At 34.3% G+C, this 14,267-nt stretch overlaps 1 protein-coding gene across 1 annotated transcript in view; it reads right to left on the bottom strand.

Annotated features, from left to right (window-relative positions):
• Window positions 1–14,267, bottom strand: part of LOC128226987 (leucine-rich repeat-containing protein 74A-like) — a 38,133-nt gene that overhangs the window by 7,143 nt on the left and 16,723 nt on the right. The window contains exons 2-7 of the mRNA XM_052937138.1: window positions 9,070–9,590; window positions 7,009–7,214; window positions 6,640–6,747; window positions 6,163–6,256; window positions 2,501–2,550; window positions 271–352 (exon numbers count right to left, since the gene is read on the bottom strand). Of these exons, the coding sequence (XP_052793098.1) occupies window positions 271–352; window positions 2,501–2,550; window positions 6,163–6,256; window positions 6,640–6,747; window positions 7,009–7,214; window positions 9,070–9,565 (1,036 nt within the window). The 5' untranslated portion in view covers window positions 9,566–9,590. The remainder of the gene's footprint in view (window positions 1–270; window positions 353–2,500; window positions 2,551–6,162; window positions 6,257–6,639; window positions 6,748–7,008; window positions 7,215–9,069; window positions 9,591–14,267) is intronic.

Genomic DNA, 14,267 nt, shown 5'->3' with positions numbered 1-14,267 from the left:
CTAGAATATTGAAAGTGTTTGTTTAATCAGACTTTAAAATCGAAACACATTTTTAGCTCGGACTTAATATTTTAATAACCTGAACGACATACATCCTTTAAGTTTTAGTTTATTAGCATGTGGTTAAAACATGCGAGTAGAATTGTCCACACCTACTATTTTATGATCAATACATAAAAAAATACATATTACATACTTTATAAAACTATATAATTGTGTTGACCATATACATTTATTATAATCTGCGTGATACAACCAACACCTTATTACCCAGTTCTTTGGCCAGGAGCTTTCCACCATCATACCCGAGGTTGTTGTGACCAAGAAATATGGATTCAATGTCAGGACCGTTCTGAAAACAATATTCACGAAGGTAAATACACCGCACGACGAAGCATAATTAAAAAAAAAATATCATGAATTGTGTTGTTTCTTTTACTACAATATTTTAAATGAGACAAAGCCGCTTTAAGAGTCCCGCCTTGGATTCATTACCAGAGTTTGATAAGGTGGTTAGTTTCATCAAACACTTCGACAAACCTGTTTCCAAAATAATGTTTTGACATTGCTCCGTCAGACGGCCGTATTGTAAAAAGGTTTGTCGAAGTGTTTTAAGAAACTAAACTCTCAATCAAACTCTAGTAAAAGACATAAGGCGGGGCTCCGTAAGCGGCGTAGACTGCGCTATGTTTCATTTAAAATGGTGAAGAATTAGTGAAGTTATCTTTGTTCCTCCGAAAAATATGAATGTTGGCCGATTTTAATGAAACTTGGAACAAACAATCGTCTATGACTGTACATAAACGAGGTTATTTATTTTGTTTAAAAATCCCGTTGTTTGTTGATTTACAGCTCCACCTAGCGGACACGTGCTATTTGGCAAGAAAATATCCAATTTTACGGCTTTATTATAAAAAAAAATCGGAATATAATTTATTGTATGCTGAATAATTAATAGTACTAGTATTTAAGATTTGTTTTTATTAATTTTTAGATTTAAAATATTGCCATCCTACGTAGCATTTATGACGCATTTTATCACGCGGTATACACACACTGACTTTACGTAAACAATAATGCATGGCAGAAGCATGTGGAGTACCGAGATAGCACGGGATAAGAAAGCTAGCCAATATTTTCATAAAAGTAAATGTTTCAGCAAATTTCTATTGTGACCCTGTCACTTAGTGGAAAGGTTCAAAAGCCTTTATCATACGCTGTTTGACCAAATTATTGCACGCTTAGCCTTAGGTGATATACTAATATTATGGCATTATGATTTGATTTTACCTTTTTTGCATATAATTATATAATATTTCTACCAAGATTTTAGTCGATGTTTCCGATGTTATAAATCATGTTTATAGGACAGCCCTTTAATTGAATATTTCTTGCACAATCTTATGATTAAATATACATTATAATTATCCTGATTCTAACTCATAGAGGTCTAACAGTGGAAAGACAATCTCTTTAACGCAATTCCCTTTAACACAATCATACGGCATGTAACTAATGTCTGATATCTTCATAAACCCCGGAAGAATAGGAATGCCAACAGGAATAGATTTTCCGTCTTAGAAACAACACTTTACATCATTACCGTCTAAAGACCTTTGTTTAGCGGGCTAATTCCGTACCAAGAAAACATTAAAATGCTCTCAACCTAAGAGTACAGTTCCGTTGACAACTATCCAACATTGAACAAAACAAGGCAGATATAGTTCTAGAAAAGGACGGAATACATGACCTTATGCTATTAAGAACACTGATCTCAAGATCGCACTGTTACACATCGGCATACTAGATAAAAAGAAGCATACAAGTATCCGGATTTAAGAAATTCTTGTCTATGAATTTCAATGAATATTCTAGTGGTTAGCTTCTGCGATTTCTGTTTTCTTAAGAAATTAAGCACCGAGGCCGTGACTGACGCCACCGTCAAAATCGATCTACATGGAAACATGCGACGGATTTGAAAAAACAACAACAACACATTCTCAACTATCATTTGCTCACACCACCAAGATTAAGAGCAGATATAAGCACCGTTGAAATCGCTTCTATGCCATATAACAATTGAATTGCCCGCTTCAGAAAAGTGAATGGAGTGGGCATAACTCTTCCCTAGCTTGTTCACTGAATAACTGTTACCCAGTCAACATAATTAATGATAAAATGATACTTTTTTTAAATTTTCTTAGCAAAATGTAGTATGATTTTCATAGAAAATTAATAATAGTTTTTTAGCAGATAAAAGTACATTTTTTAGCAAATAATGTTATAAGTTTCATAGCAAATGTAAGTACAACTTTCTCAGAAAAACAATTGTTCAATTTTCTTAGCAAATAAGCAAATATTAGTACAATTGTCTTAGCAAATACTAGTATAATTTTATTAACGATAAAAGTACATTTTATTTTACAATAACATTGCAATTATCTCACCAAACATTTCAATATCTCAAATGTCCATCTACTATTTGAAATTGGGTACTTACCCTCATAAGATTAATTAAAACGTCAGTTTCGGTGTGGTCTAAGCAGTTGCCTGAAAAATCAAAAAGGACATTGCAATAACATTTCAAGTTGAGTTGAGTTCAGTTGCTACATCAATGTTACATCATATCAGATACAGATCAACGAATAAACATTCATAAAAAGACGTCCTAAATATGTAACTTACATGTGTGAGCCATATGTTTTAGTATCGGTCAAGGATATTCATTTTATGTAAGTATAAACATGATAATGTTTAGTACATATATCATGACAATTTTATTATTCACCACCTCTGATGCAGTATGAATTCAGGTATCCACCCCACAAATAATCTACAGTCGAACCACGTTGGTTAGAACTCGCAGGGACCGGTGAAAATAACTCGAGACTCGGGATTTGCTTAAATTCAGTTGAAAGAAATCAGTCCTTTACATCCAGCTCGAGCCAACGAGGAAATCGAGCCAAGCGAGTTCGAACCAACGGGGTTCGACTGTATTTCTCTTGCATGACGTCGAAGCTTGGTGACCGCATGTAATGTTGGTATAATTATAAAACACACCGCTTGCATATATATCACTCTTATGTAGGAAAATACCAAAACTTAATTAAATATGAAGTCACAGTAGTTTGTATTTCTGTTCCTTATTTCAACTGAAATCGGACGTGAAATTACCCACAATGTTGTTTTAATTCCATTATAAGCTTGCATGTTATATAAGTCTCTGTATTTTGTTAACCTTTATTTTTTTCTACACATATAACTTTTTCAAATGAAACCAAAATAAATGGGAACACCAGCTATAGAATAAATATATTTCTTTCATGCTTTACGATGAAATATGGGGTTTTAACAGTGAAATAACAACAGTGAAAATATCAATTTGATATTTTCACTGCAAAATAAGGAGTGAAAATATCAATTTTCAGAACTACTTTTAAAATCCTTTGTTGTTACATGTACTTGCCAAGTGGTCAAAACAGAACACTGGACTTCAGTAAATTATGTCCAAAAATGTTTAAAAAAATAAAGAAATATTTTATAAATTTAAATAAATATATAATTGGAAATTAACAACTTACCGTTTATTACCGGTTATCCCGTTTATCAAACATTTTACTGATCTTTGAAGCTGAATGTTCGAACATTTGCTTTCATTCCAAACAAATTACAGACAAAAACAACTGTTCGAACATAAATAAAATTTTATAGCATCGTTCAAATGTATTTTGAACTGTTAACCGTTGTAGTACGTAAAATGAGCTTCCTGGAGAATTCACACAACAATTTACAGATAGATCCGATATTTTTTACCCCACCCACATCTCAAAATGTGTCAACAAACTAGCGTGGCATTTACTCTTCCGGAAAACAAACATTTTAAAGCGAAACAGACTGGTCTCTGACAGTAAGATGACTGAATATTAACTTACTTTAAAAACACGCGTATATGCAGTCTTAAACTAAGAAGAATGGTTAAAATCCAATGAGTATCCACATTTGTTTTGCTAACACATTTGACCTTCCAAATTTTCATTCTATAAATAGCGGCGTAGTAATTTGGTTAAAATAAAAAGTGTTTTCATTATTTTTTGGAACATTAGTGCACTAATAATACTTCATGTTTACTATTCATAAAGCTTTGCAATAAAAAACGAGCGAATATTAAGCAATAAGAATGAATAGCAGAGAACTATTTCTCAGCAAACCGAAAGTAGAAAAGTTGACAGCTATAATTATGCATGAGGGGCGCCCCACGGGTAGCGGCGTAAAGCCCACCCTTTTCAAAAAAGGGGGTAATTCAGAAATAAATAAAAAACAAATAAAACTCCGAAAATAAGCATAAAAGAAACAGAAAATTTGTTTATTTCAGTGTAAGATCGTATCTAATTTCACTCGTGATCATAAAAAACTACATTTTCACTCGTGGCTTCGCCACTCGTGAAAATATGTTTTTCTATGACACTCGTGAAATAAAATACGATCTTACACTGAAATAAACAAATATCCTCTATATTTTAGGGTCAGATACCGACTGTTATTGTAAAACTGAAAGATATATTACGGATGACATCTTAATAAAAACAAAATCGCGCAGATTTTCGGATTTTTATAATAAAGTTCTTGAGAACTTGCAAATATGTTAAATACACCGAAAGGGATTATGTTTTCTTAGGTTGAAAATATGGCAATCACAACCAAAAGGCGTGCTTGCAGGAACGAAAAACAAGTTCTGTTAAGTCATGGGTATTTAACTGACTGGGATTTAAAGTGATTACCGAAAGTCAACTAACACTGATTTTAACCGATTAGCGATTTCATAATAAACAATAACAGAAACGAATGTAATCTGTTTGAAGTGTTATTCGTGTTAAGAAAATAACATAAATACATCAAGGCCAGATTTCAGAACAAAACGGACATGGATTTCGGACGATTCCCGACATTATACGACATTTTCGACATGTATATTAGTCCGAATTTCATCTTATGACTGAATGCAACCTTTTTACAGATATTAGATCTAAATATATTCCACGATGTTATCGTACTCATCCAAATGTGTATAAAACCATAGAATTGCTGATTACAGAACATATTTGGTTTGTTAAAAAATCTCTCAATTTTCGTGTATAAAGCATTTGCTCAGAGAAAGAATTTCATTCCTTTACTTATATACATGATTATTACATGTTTCAGTACCACCTGTTAAATAGTTGTGAAATGATTCGTACGTAATATTATTTCTGAAAAATTATTAAAGCTGCACTCTCACAGATTGACCATTTTCACAACATTTTTATATTTTTTTTGTCTTGGAAAGAGCAACTTTTTGCGTTAATACCTGCAAACCAATGATATAAAATTGCTGAATAAAAATCAGATCGTAGACTTTCATATTTCCGTTCGAAAATTAATGTTTTATGGCTTAAACCGTTACTAACGGTTTTAAAAAAAATGTATAAAACATTTTTTGAACTTATTTTTTTTGTCAGCAGTCTTATATAACTGATTTCCATGGATTTTCGCAAACAATGGCTCGTTCCAAGACAAAAATAGTTGTCAAAACGTTCAATCTGTGAGAGTGCAGTTTTAAAACATTGGCTACTGTTTATGTTTCTGTAGAGAATCTCATCTAGCTATAAAACTTATATAAACCGCCACGCAAATGTTTAATAATGAAAAATGTTCGTGGACTTTCATGATCTACTTCATTTATGTATATATGTGTGATGTAATGTGTGGAAATAAACGTGTGTTCTGTTCTGTTCTAATAGAGAATAATTAGTATATGTTTCATCCCGACACTGTAAACATATATACATACACCTATGCCATGAGAAGATCTTGCACGAAATTATTTGCACAAAATACTAATCCGTATAACGCATTCCCGATATTAAACGACATACAATACTAATCCGTATAACGCATTCCCGACATTAAACGACATACAATACTAATCCGTATAACGCATTCCCGACATTAAACGACATACAATACTAATCCGTATAACGCATTCCCGACATTAAACGACATACAATACTAATCCGTATAACGCATTCCCGACATATAACGACATACAATACTAATCCGTATAACGCATTCCCGACATTAAACGACATACAATACTAATCCGTATAACGCATGTACGACACTTACTCTCGAGCCTCAATATAGTCAGAGACTTGTTATTGATGATCTGTTTCGCTAACTCCTCTAGCCCCGCCCGACCAGGCATCGTACTGGATAGGTTCTGGAAAGAAGTACGTTATGGGTTATTTGAGTTTCTATTTCATGTACATGTACTGTCGGGGAGATGTAAGTGGTGGCACCGTTCACTAACACCCCCCCCCCCTCCCCGCCCAGGCATTGTTCTGCATAGGTTCTTGAAATCATTTTAACAAGTGAAAGTTTTGTGGGGTGAAAAATGATAGTATCATTTGAATTTAATTGAACTGCCCTTTTGTTGCTTTTCTTGACAACAATGTGTTGCGCGTCGTAATAAAGCATTACGTGAGATTTTCATATATATCTGTAGATGAATTATACTTATGAAAAGTACCTTTCTAAGAAATAAATTAATAACCCAGTTTGCATTTCGTCTTATTTGACCAAGGCAGTCCAAGGCAGTCTTACCAGTTCTATAATAGTGTCGTTTACGGCAAGCATTTGTGCGATATAGATCACACCAAGCGCCCCGATGTCGTTACCGGAAACGTCAAGCGTATGGATCACATGATCACGCTGAAACAAAAACGTCACGTTTATTTTAGTATATGCCGTAATCATGTTTTATAGAATATTACATCAAAAACAAAAACAACCTAACAATTTATTTTTTTATTTCAATGTCTCGATTGAAATTATCAAAAAATAGTCAATATACTAATGGTGTACATGGGTGCATCTGTCATTGACTTCTTATTATGACGTATGCATTGTACTTATTATTACTGACACGTGCACGTGTCATTTTCATTCTATATTTAACTGACAACATCTTACCACTAACGATATTGCAATTGGTTTGATTGTCACGTGGCTTAGTGACGTATTTGCCATGGAGACAGCATGTGTCGTCGTCACCTGTTTCACGTACGTCTGTGATGCCGTAATACCCATGAATGCGCATGCGCGCACGTAAATGTCGTCTGTTTCGATAACATACCGCTGGCGCTTTTTTGCAAACTTCACCAATTCCAGCGGCTCTTCTGAAATTATACAGAAAATCGTTTGAGGTTAACGTGTAACTAGGTAATATTTATCTACAATTTGAATTGTGACATTTGAAACCGGAATAATTTATGGCACTTCACTGCCGGAGCGGGTCCATTAAGTTGAATAAGAGGTCTGGGGCGTCACCTGCATGTGCGCATGTGCGCACCTCCCCCAGAAGCTAACAATATATGGTTTACATGTGGCAAGAAGGGGTAGAGACAGGGGTCTTCGTCCAACAAATGGGTTTTCTTATTCAAGAATGGTGTATGCACGTGTTTTTCCCCCCACAGATAAGTAGATTCAAATGTTTAGCCATGCTTGCAATTCTTATCTTGCCCACGGATAGAAGTATACCCGTATGGAACTACCTTTTTGGGTTCACCTCGACTCTCGCTTAGGGTGTTCTGCGGACGCTCACTAAATATCGTTTCCTCAAAAAACACTCTCTCGGCCGGCTATGGAAGATACCTGTATTGAAAAAAAATACTTCCCTCGGACAGATTAAGGCTTCCAACCCATTCCACCCTTAATCCGCTGTATTACTGAGCCCTATGAGTTATAACTTGTACTTCGATTACGTTTAGGCCAAACAAATAAGCGCTTGATTCCGATTACACTGCTAAAAAAAACAGGGTAGGTAGGTCGGGAGTTTAAATGTTCAGGTGTGTGTATGTAAGCTTATTTAGTGATGCGACGGGGAATCGAACCTGCGAGCCCTGCATTGATAGTCAAGTGTGTTACTACTAGACCTCGGATCCTCCACATTAAATATTCAGCTCTGTCAAAATGACAAATCTACACTTAAAGCCGTCGCCATAATTATGTCTTGATCAATGCTAATTAGATGCTCTGTAAAAATAACACATTCATCCTGCGTCTTTCGGGTAAAATAAACTAACGAAAAGAAATCACCTAAAAGGATACAGAATAACTAAAAAGCTAAGCTTCAGTCATGAACTGAAAACAAACACTTTCTGTTTCGCCTTATGGTAGCATATTTAATAGAATGATTGAACAATCATGATATAAGATTATGAGTTTGAAGAGCAAGTCAATGAAATGTCCTATCCTAGTCTCTAATATTCACAATTTCGAAAGAGTGCGTGATTGTTCTATTTGCACATCAGTGTCCCCTTCAAACGTTTTAGCTTCCAATTAAGAACAAGAGTCCCACAAATTGTGCAAATACTTTAATATGTAAAAAAGATCGTTTAATGCCTGAACTCACGGTTGTCTGTCAAACATAGACTTCAAGTACCCACGAAACAATCAGTGCGACTTTTGAGAGATGGGCGTATACGTATTTCTAAGATTTGTGACGAAATCTGGTTTATGTTTTTTTTCTGTAGAAGTCTACGCCATTTGAACCGGGCACTTTAGCTGTGCAGATTACTACGTTAACGTTGTGCGGATATTATATTGAAATTTTAAGCCTGTGCTTTAAAGGTCTTATTATTTCTATTTTCGTTAAGACACCCTTGCCACATGCTGTAATATAGAGCTGCTGTTAGTCAAGAGTCTTAAACAAGTCAGATATTGCCGTATAATATGTCATGTATTAGTTTGAATATAATTTGGTGTCGTCTCTAAAACTTCTGTACAAACAACAAAAAATTAATGTCGTTGTATGTTGACCCTTTAAATATTTAGTCATCATCTATATATTTACATATTACCACTTTTGTAATTAATATTCTGTATTAATCTTCTGTATATATGTATACATGTATATTGCAATAATCCATATACTGTTGTAATTAACCGTCTGTTTATGTATATACGTTTGGCTCTCCAACTTAGAGGAATAAAAGATATCTTTCTATGGTAAAAAATACGGAAGCAACATACCTTCATTCTCGTCATAGTCGAAAGAAGACAACGAACTCTCCGCGATATCTCGTAGTTTTATCGAAGGCACTGTCTGCTGACGTAATTGTTTTACAAAATCTGTCCCATTAGAACGTTTCACGACTGTGGCTGACAGGGCAAACTGTCGAGGACTAGCATAATTCGTTGATATTGCACTATTTTTATGAGTAAAGGGGATCGTGTGGTTTAACACGGTGGGAACAGTCACTGAAGACCTAGACCTTTGTGAGCAAGGTCTGGAAGAAGATCGTGGGGTAGAAAACGGAAGATGTGGATCCATCGTGTTTGCTATGTCTTTGGAATAGAACTGATGTTCACTGTCCTCCATTTTGGAGAGCGTGTTTGAAATCGCGCTCATGCGCAGATCGTCACGTGACCGCTGGTCAATATCGCGCATGTCATGTGACCCCGGATCGGGATCAGGAGCCCCGAGCGGGGCCAGCTGAAGCGGTTTCATTCTGTTTGCCAGCACCATGGTATTCTAGTCAAGAGACCTCAGTCTGAAATAAAATTATAATATCAGTCGTTAAATTATAGTTTACTTGAATGCTTCTTCATATAACACTCTAAAGGCGCACAGTATAGATGAAGGCAAAAAATATTGGTTTAAGTTTTAATGCATTATCATGTTTATCTCCTTTGAATATATTAGCGCTATTTTGACGCGTTTTTATCTTGGGAATTTATTAGCTATTAATTCAAAAAACTCATTTGTAAAGCTTAATATTTTTTATATATATAACATATGCTTTTTAGTTCAATGAGTTAGAAATAAAATGCATTAAAATAAAAACATAAACACCTTTCTAGTGCGCCTTAAATAGCAAAAAGTATTTCAGCGATATTTAATTAATAAAAAAACCCAGAGCAAACCATGACTAAAATATGACATCAATCCATTAAGAGCAAGTAGAAAATTCAATTTTGGTCCTACTGGTTTCAACAGAATTCCAATAAATTTGAATATTGTGTTGCTATATCTACACGGTTTCGGATCAAACCAGTAAACCTCGGTCCAAAAAAGGCTCAGCTTAAAATCTGAATTCAATACAAACCATATAGCCATTATTCTGAAATGCTAAAATATACAGTTTTGGTCGCATTCATCTGAAGCATTGTCATGCAATTTCCCCATGTTTGTGTCTGCTAGTGCATAATGTATAAGTGTAAACAATGACAAACTAAAAGCATTACAATTCAAATTATTTTGCTCTGTTTTGTTCCGTTTTCAGTTCGTTCTAAGAGCAAAAGAATTATGTCGATGATGCATTGTCATGTGTACAACGCTCGATGCTAAGGCCAAAATTAATAAGGTTTGTTTGGTATTTCAATTCTTGCATATATTTAGGTGTGGGTAGGCAGGTATAGCTCTTAAAAATAAAAAGTGGGGTGCACAGGGCTCAAAAAAGGCCGTTCGCGGCTGTGAGTATCTACATTAAAGATGACTTGTTTTTCAGTTTCTTACATAAGAAAATAGTTGAAAATAAGCTCAATATTCTTATAAATTTTAAAATGTCATTTGTGTTATCAAATATTTTTGCGTTATTAACTATTGCATCTCTGAGTATTTTAATTGTAAAATACATATTCTGTAAAGCTGTTTGAGATGATAATACCTCCCTCTTTCATAGTAAACTCTTAACAAATCATAAATATATGCTTTGTAATTTTCAATTGAAACAACTGTAACATAATTATGAATATAAATAAATGCAAATTTTCAATTAAAACAATTACCATTTAAATAGGTATAATTCCTCAAATTTAATTCAATTCAATTCTTCTTCTCTGCACGAGACGATATTGACAACTAACATATATAAGTCCAATACAGAGCTTATTATAGAGTTTCTCCACATCACAAGCAAACATTGCGCCACAGACTGTCGGAAATGTTCAGAAGCCAACTTTTATCTCAAATTACACACATTTACATAATTTATGCAATTATTGTTTTCCTTTCTCAATGAAATGTGGTAAAACCAACATCTTCAATCCGTCAATAATTTGCGCCAATCCTCATGAAACCACTTCAATTTAAATCAAACATATCCCTGACAAGTCTACAATAAGCCCAAGTATTTACATATCACCATGAAGCCCAAACAAATGAGCCCATGAACTGTAATTGAGAATCTCAAGTCTCGAGTGCCCAGGGCCTGTGATGATAAATACCCGTTGTGTGACATCACTATGCTGTGAAGTGCTTGTCAAATGTTCTTCGTTTCAAAGGTCTCATCGGAAGATTGACAGACATAATCGCATCAAGTAAGATCCAGTATTCCCCTTTGAACTGTACCAAATTCATCATAAAGATTAATTCTTGTTTTATTTAAACCGTCTTAACTGATCTGCGGAACATTTTAGCTTAAACAAGGCTAGACCAAGCTCCTATCTATTCCGAGTTCAGCTTGGCTAAAAGCTCTAACAAGTTAAGTAAATGTCCTGGGCAAGATGATTCCCAACATTAGAGTTAGCTTAGATTGGCTACAGTTTAGTCCAGCTCAAGTAAGCTTTAAATTTGCTTTAACAATACATCTAAGCTTAGCTTAGCTTAGCTTTTAATTAAGCTCAAATCATTCCAATTGTGGTCAATACATCTCAGCTTATTTCATTGAGTTTTAGCTCATATCATTTATTAAAGATGCACTCTTACTCCAAAATAAGATATACCACAATTAAAACAATTGTTTTTGTTTAACGAAAAGGATGAATGAATATCACATACAATGGTTCTTATGAAGGACACATTGTTTATTTTGAAAGAAAGGTGCACGGTTTTTCTATCTTATAAGACTATAGTTGATCACTGTAAATCTTTTAGCACTCACCAATCATTTAATATTTGCGCGTTTCCAGCTATTAAAAACACGGTTACAATCTTGTTATCAGTAATTAATATTTTCCATAAATGCATTATTTAGTAAGTAGTTAAAGGTTTATCACTCAAAATGTATGTTTGTTATACATGTGTATGTATCGATTTTAAATAAGAGTGTCACTTTAAGGTTAGCTTCTATTATACTCTAACAATATCTATAAGCTTAGCTTAGCTTAGCTTTTAATTAAGCTCAAATCCTTCCAAATGTGGTCAAGACATCTCAGATCATCTCCTTGCATTCAAACTCAGTTTAGTTAATATGTTGCAATCTGCTTACCTTAAGTTAAGTCTAACACACTTCTCTACTGCAGATCCTATTTTACCCAATTTGATATCATAAAAAGAGTCTGTAAAATTCACACATCATACAATTACTTCACTAGTAAGTTATTTAGGTAATCATGTTATGGTAAAACAAAATAGATGCCATACAGATCCATACTGTATCTACGACTAGAGTAAGCAAACATCGCATTGTGTTTCCTATAGCCACATGGGAGTGATAAATGTTTGTAGAGACACCGTTAAAACAAATACAAGCGAGGCAGGTCTTTAAAATGATAATATTGCTGAAGAGATTGGTAAACAACGAAAGGAACAACTGCTTAGTGGAGTTGAACACTTTGGCAATATTGGTGTAATTTGTTTTCAGTGAAGTGATTTGATGCAATAAAAGTTGGTTCATTACGTTGAATCACTCAAACTGCTTATCATTGGAATACTCGCCTCATAAAGTATGCATTTGTATGGAAGCGTATATAGTTTATTAACCTTTGAATATCTAGTCATGTCAATGTGGTTTATGTCAACTTGATGAATTATAAGACGACATGCTGCAAACGTATGTAGACTTGTCCACATAATCAGTGAATATGGCGACTTATTTTTTGTGAAAACCAACAACAAACCAGTTGAACGAGCTAAGTAGAATTCGTTATTGAAAACTGAACATTCACTGTAATCTCTGATTTACCTGTTAAAGTTTATTAAGTATGCAAACTTGTATTTTTTTTCTCATTTCTCCATGATAATATTGTTCTGATCTTCTGTAAAAAAATACTATTTGATATTGCTTCAATTCCTGCCTTTACGTGAGATATATTTGCTTAAGGCATGTGCATATGTTTTATACAATAAACTGAGTTGAGTTGAGTTTAAACTGATTTACAATAAAACGTATGTCAACATATCCAGTTACTAAGTAGACATGTCGATACAGTTTCGAAAACATTTGATGTGAAACAAGACGACAAGATAACCAGCATACCATATACGCTCCCATACCTTTGCGTCAGATCCTTGCGATAAAGGTTTATCTATCCCACAAAAAATGAGTTTAACAATCGAAATGCTGTATTTATGATACCACTTAACGACACAAAATTAATAATCTTGCTGTGAGTGTTCAGCTTATGGTCTTAAGTCTCGTCTCAACTAATCGTTGACACCATGAAAACAAAGCAGCAGCACTAACAGCAACGACACACACAGCATTAAGGCTGATGGCTGCAGGTCTACAGACTTGAGTACCGCAAATCGAAATCAAGTATTGTCAACTCTAGTTTTTGGAATGACATGTAAAATGATAAATGCGCCGGGGTTACAAAATTGGGCGAATTGTGTTATGTGGTTTCAAAAAGTACGAATTGAAGGCCCGTGCGGTTTATCCTGTAACGAGTTCGCCGTGATGGAACATAGGCGTTATTTATTAAAAAAAACAGTAGAATACACTCTAAAAAGACGATCACTGTCACATAAGTGACCAATAAACTTCACACGGACGATTTATGACCAAAAACATAATCTCTTATCACTTTCGTTTTCATGACCTTCACCATTCGATAATTTCCGTACACAGATATCATGTATTATTAACGAAAAATACCTTTTACGGGCGTAAAATAAGGTGCAAAAATAAACCATAAATAAATCTTGGTGATGAGCCTAGAGTAATAGATAACTATAGATAAAAACGCAGAAAATGGAAATATGTTGACTAAAATACCCTGCCTTGCTTTACCTACTACAACTAGTCAAAACTTCCTCAGCCAATATTGGGTTTCATTTAATTGATTTAACACTAGCAATACACTTGCGAGATGGAAGGAATGTTCATAAAGGTTTATCAGTTACTGTTATGAAACAAGCTAATTCATCAATTTGCATTACCTATTCTTGTGCAATGCCAGGTTCTCTCGGTTACAGTAAGGGCCTCTCAAAAAAATAATTAGATTCGATTGTTTGACTGTGAACAGAATTGTAAAAACAAAATAAAATCACGCTTGTCGCACACACA

The sequence above is a fragment of the Mya arenaria genome, chromosome 3, assembly GCF_026914265.1.
Source record: "Mya arenaria isolate MELC-2E11 chromosome 3, ASM2691426v1".
Lineage (NCBI taxonomy): Eukaryota > Metazoa > Mollusca > Bivalvia > Myida > Myidae > Mya > Mya arenaria.
This window is presented reverse-complemented; position numbering and strand designations above follow the sequence as displayed.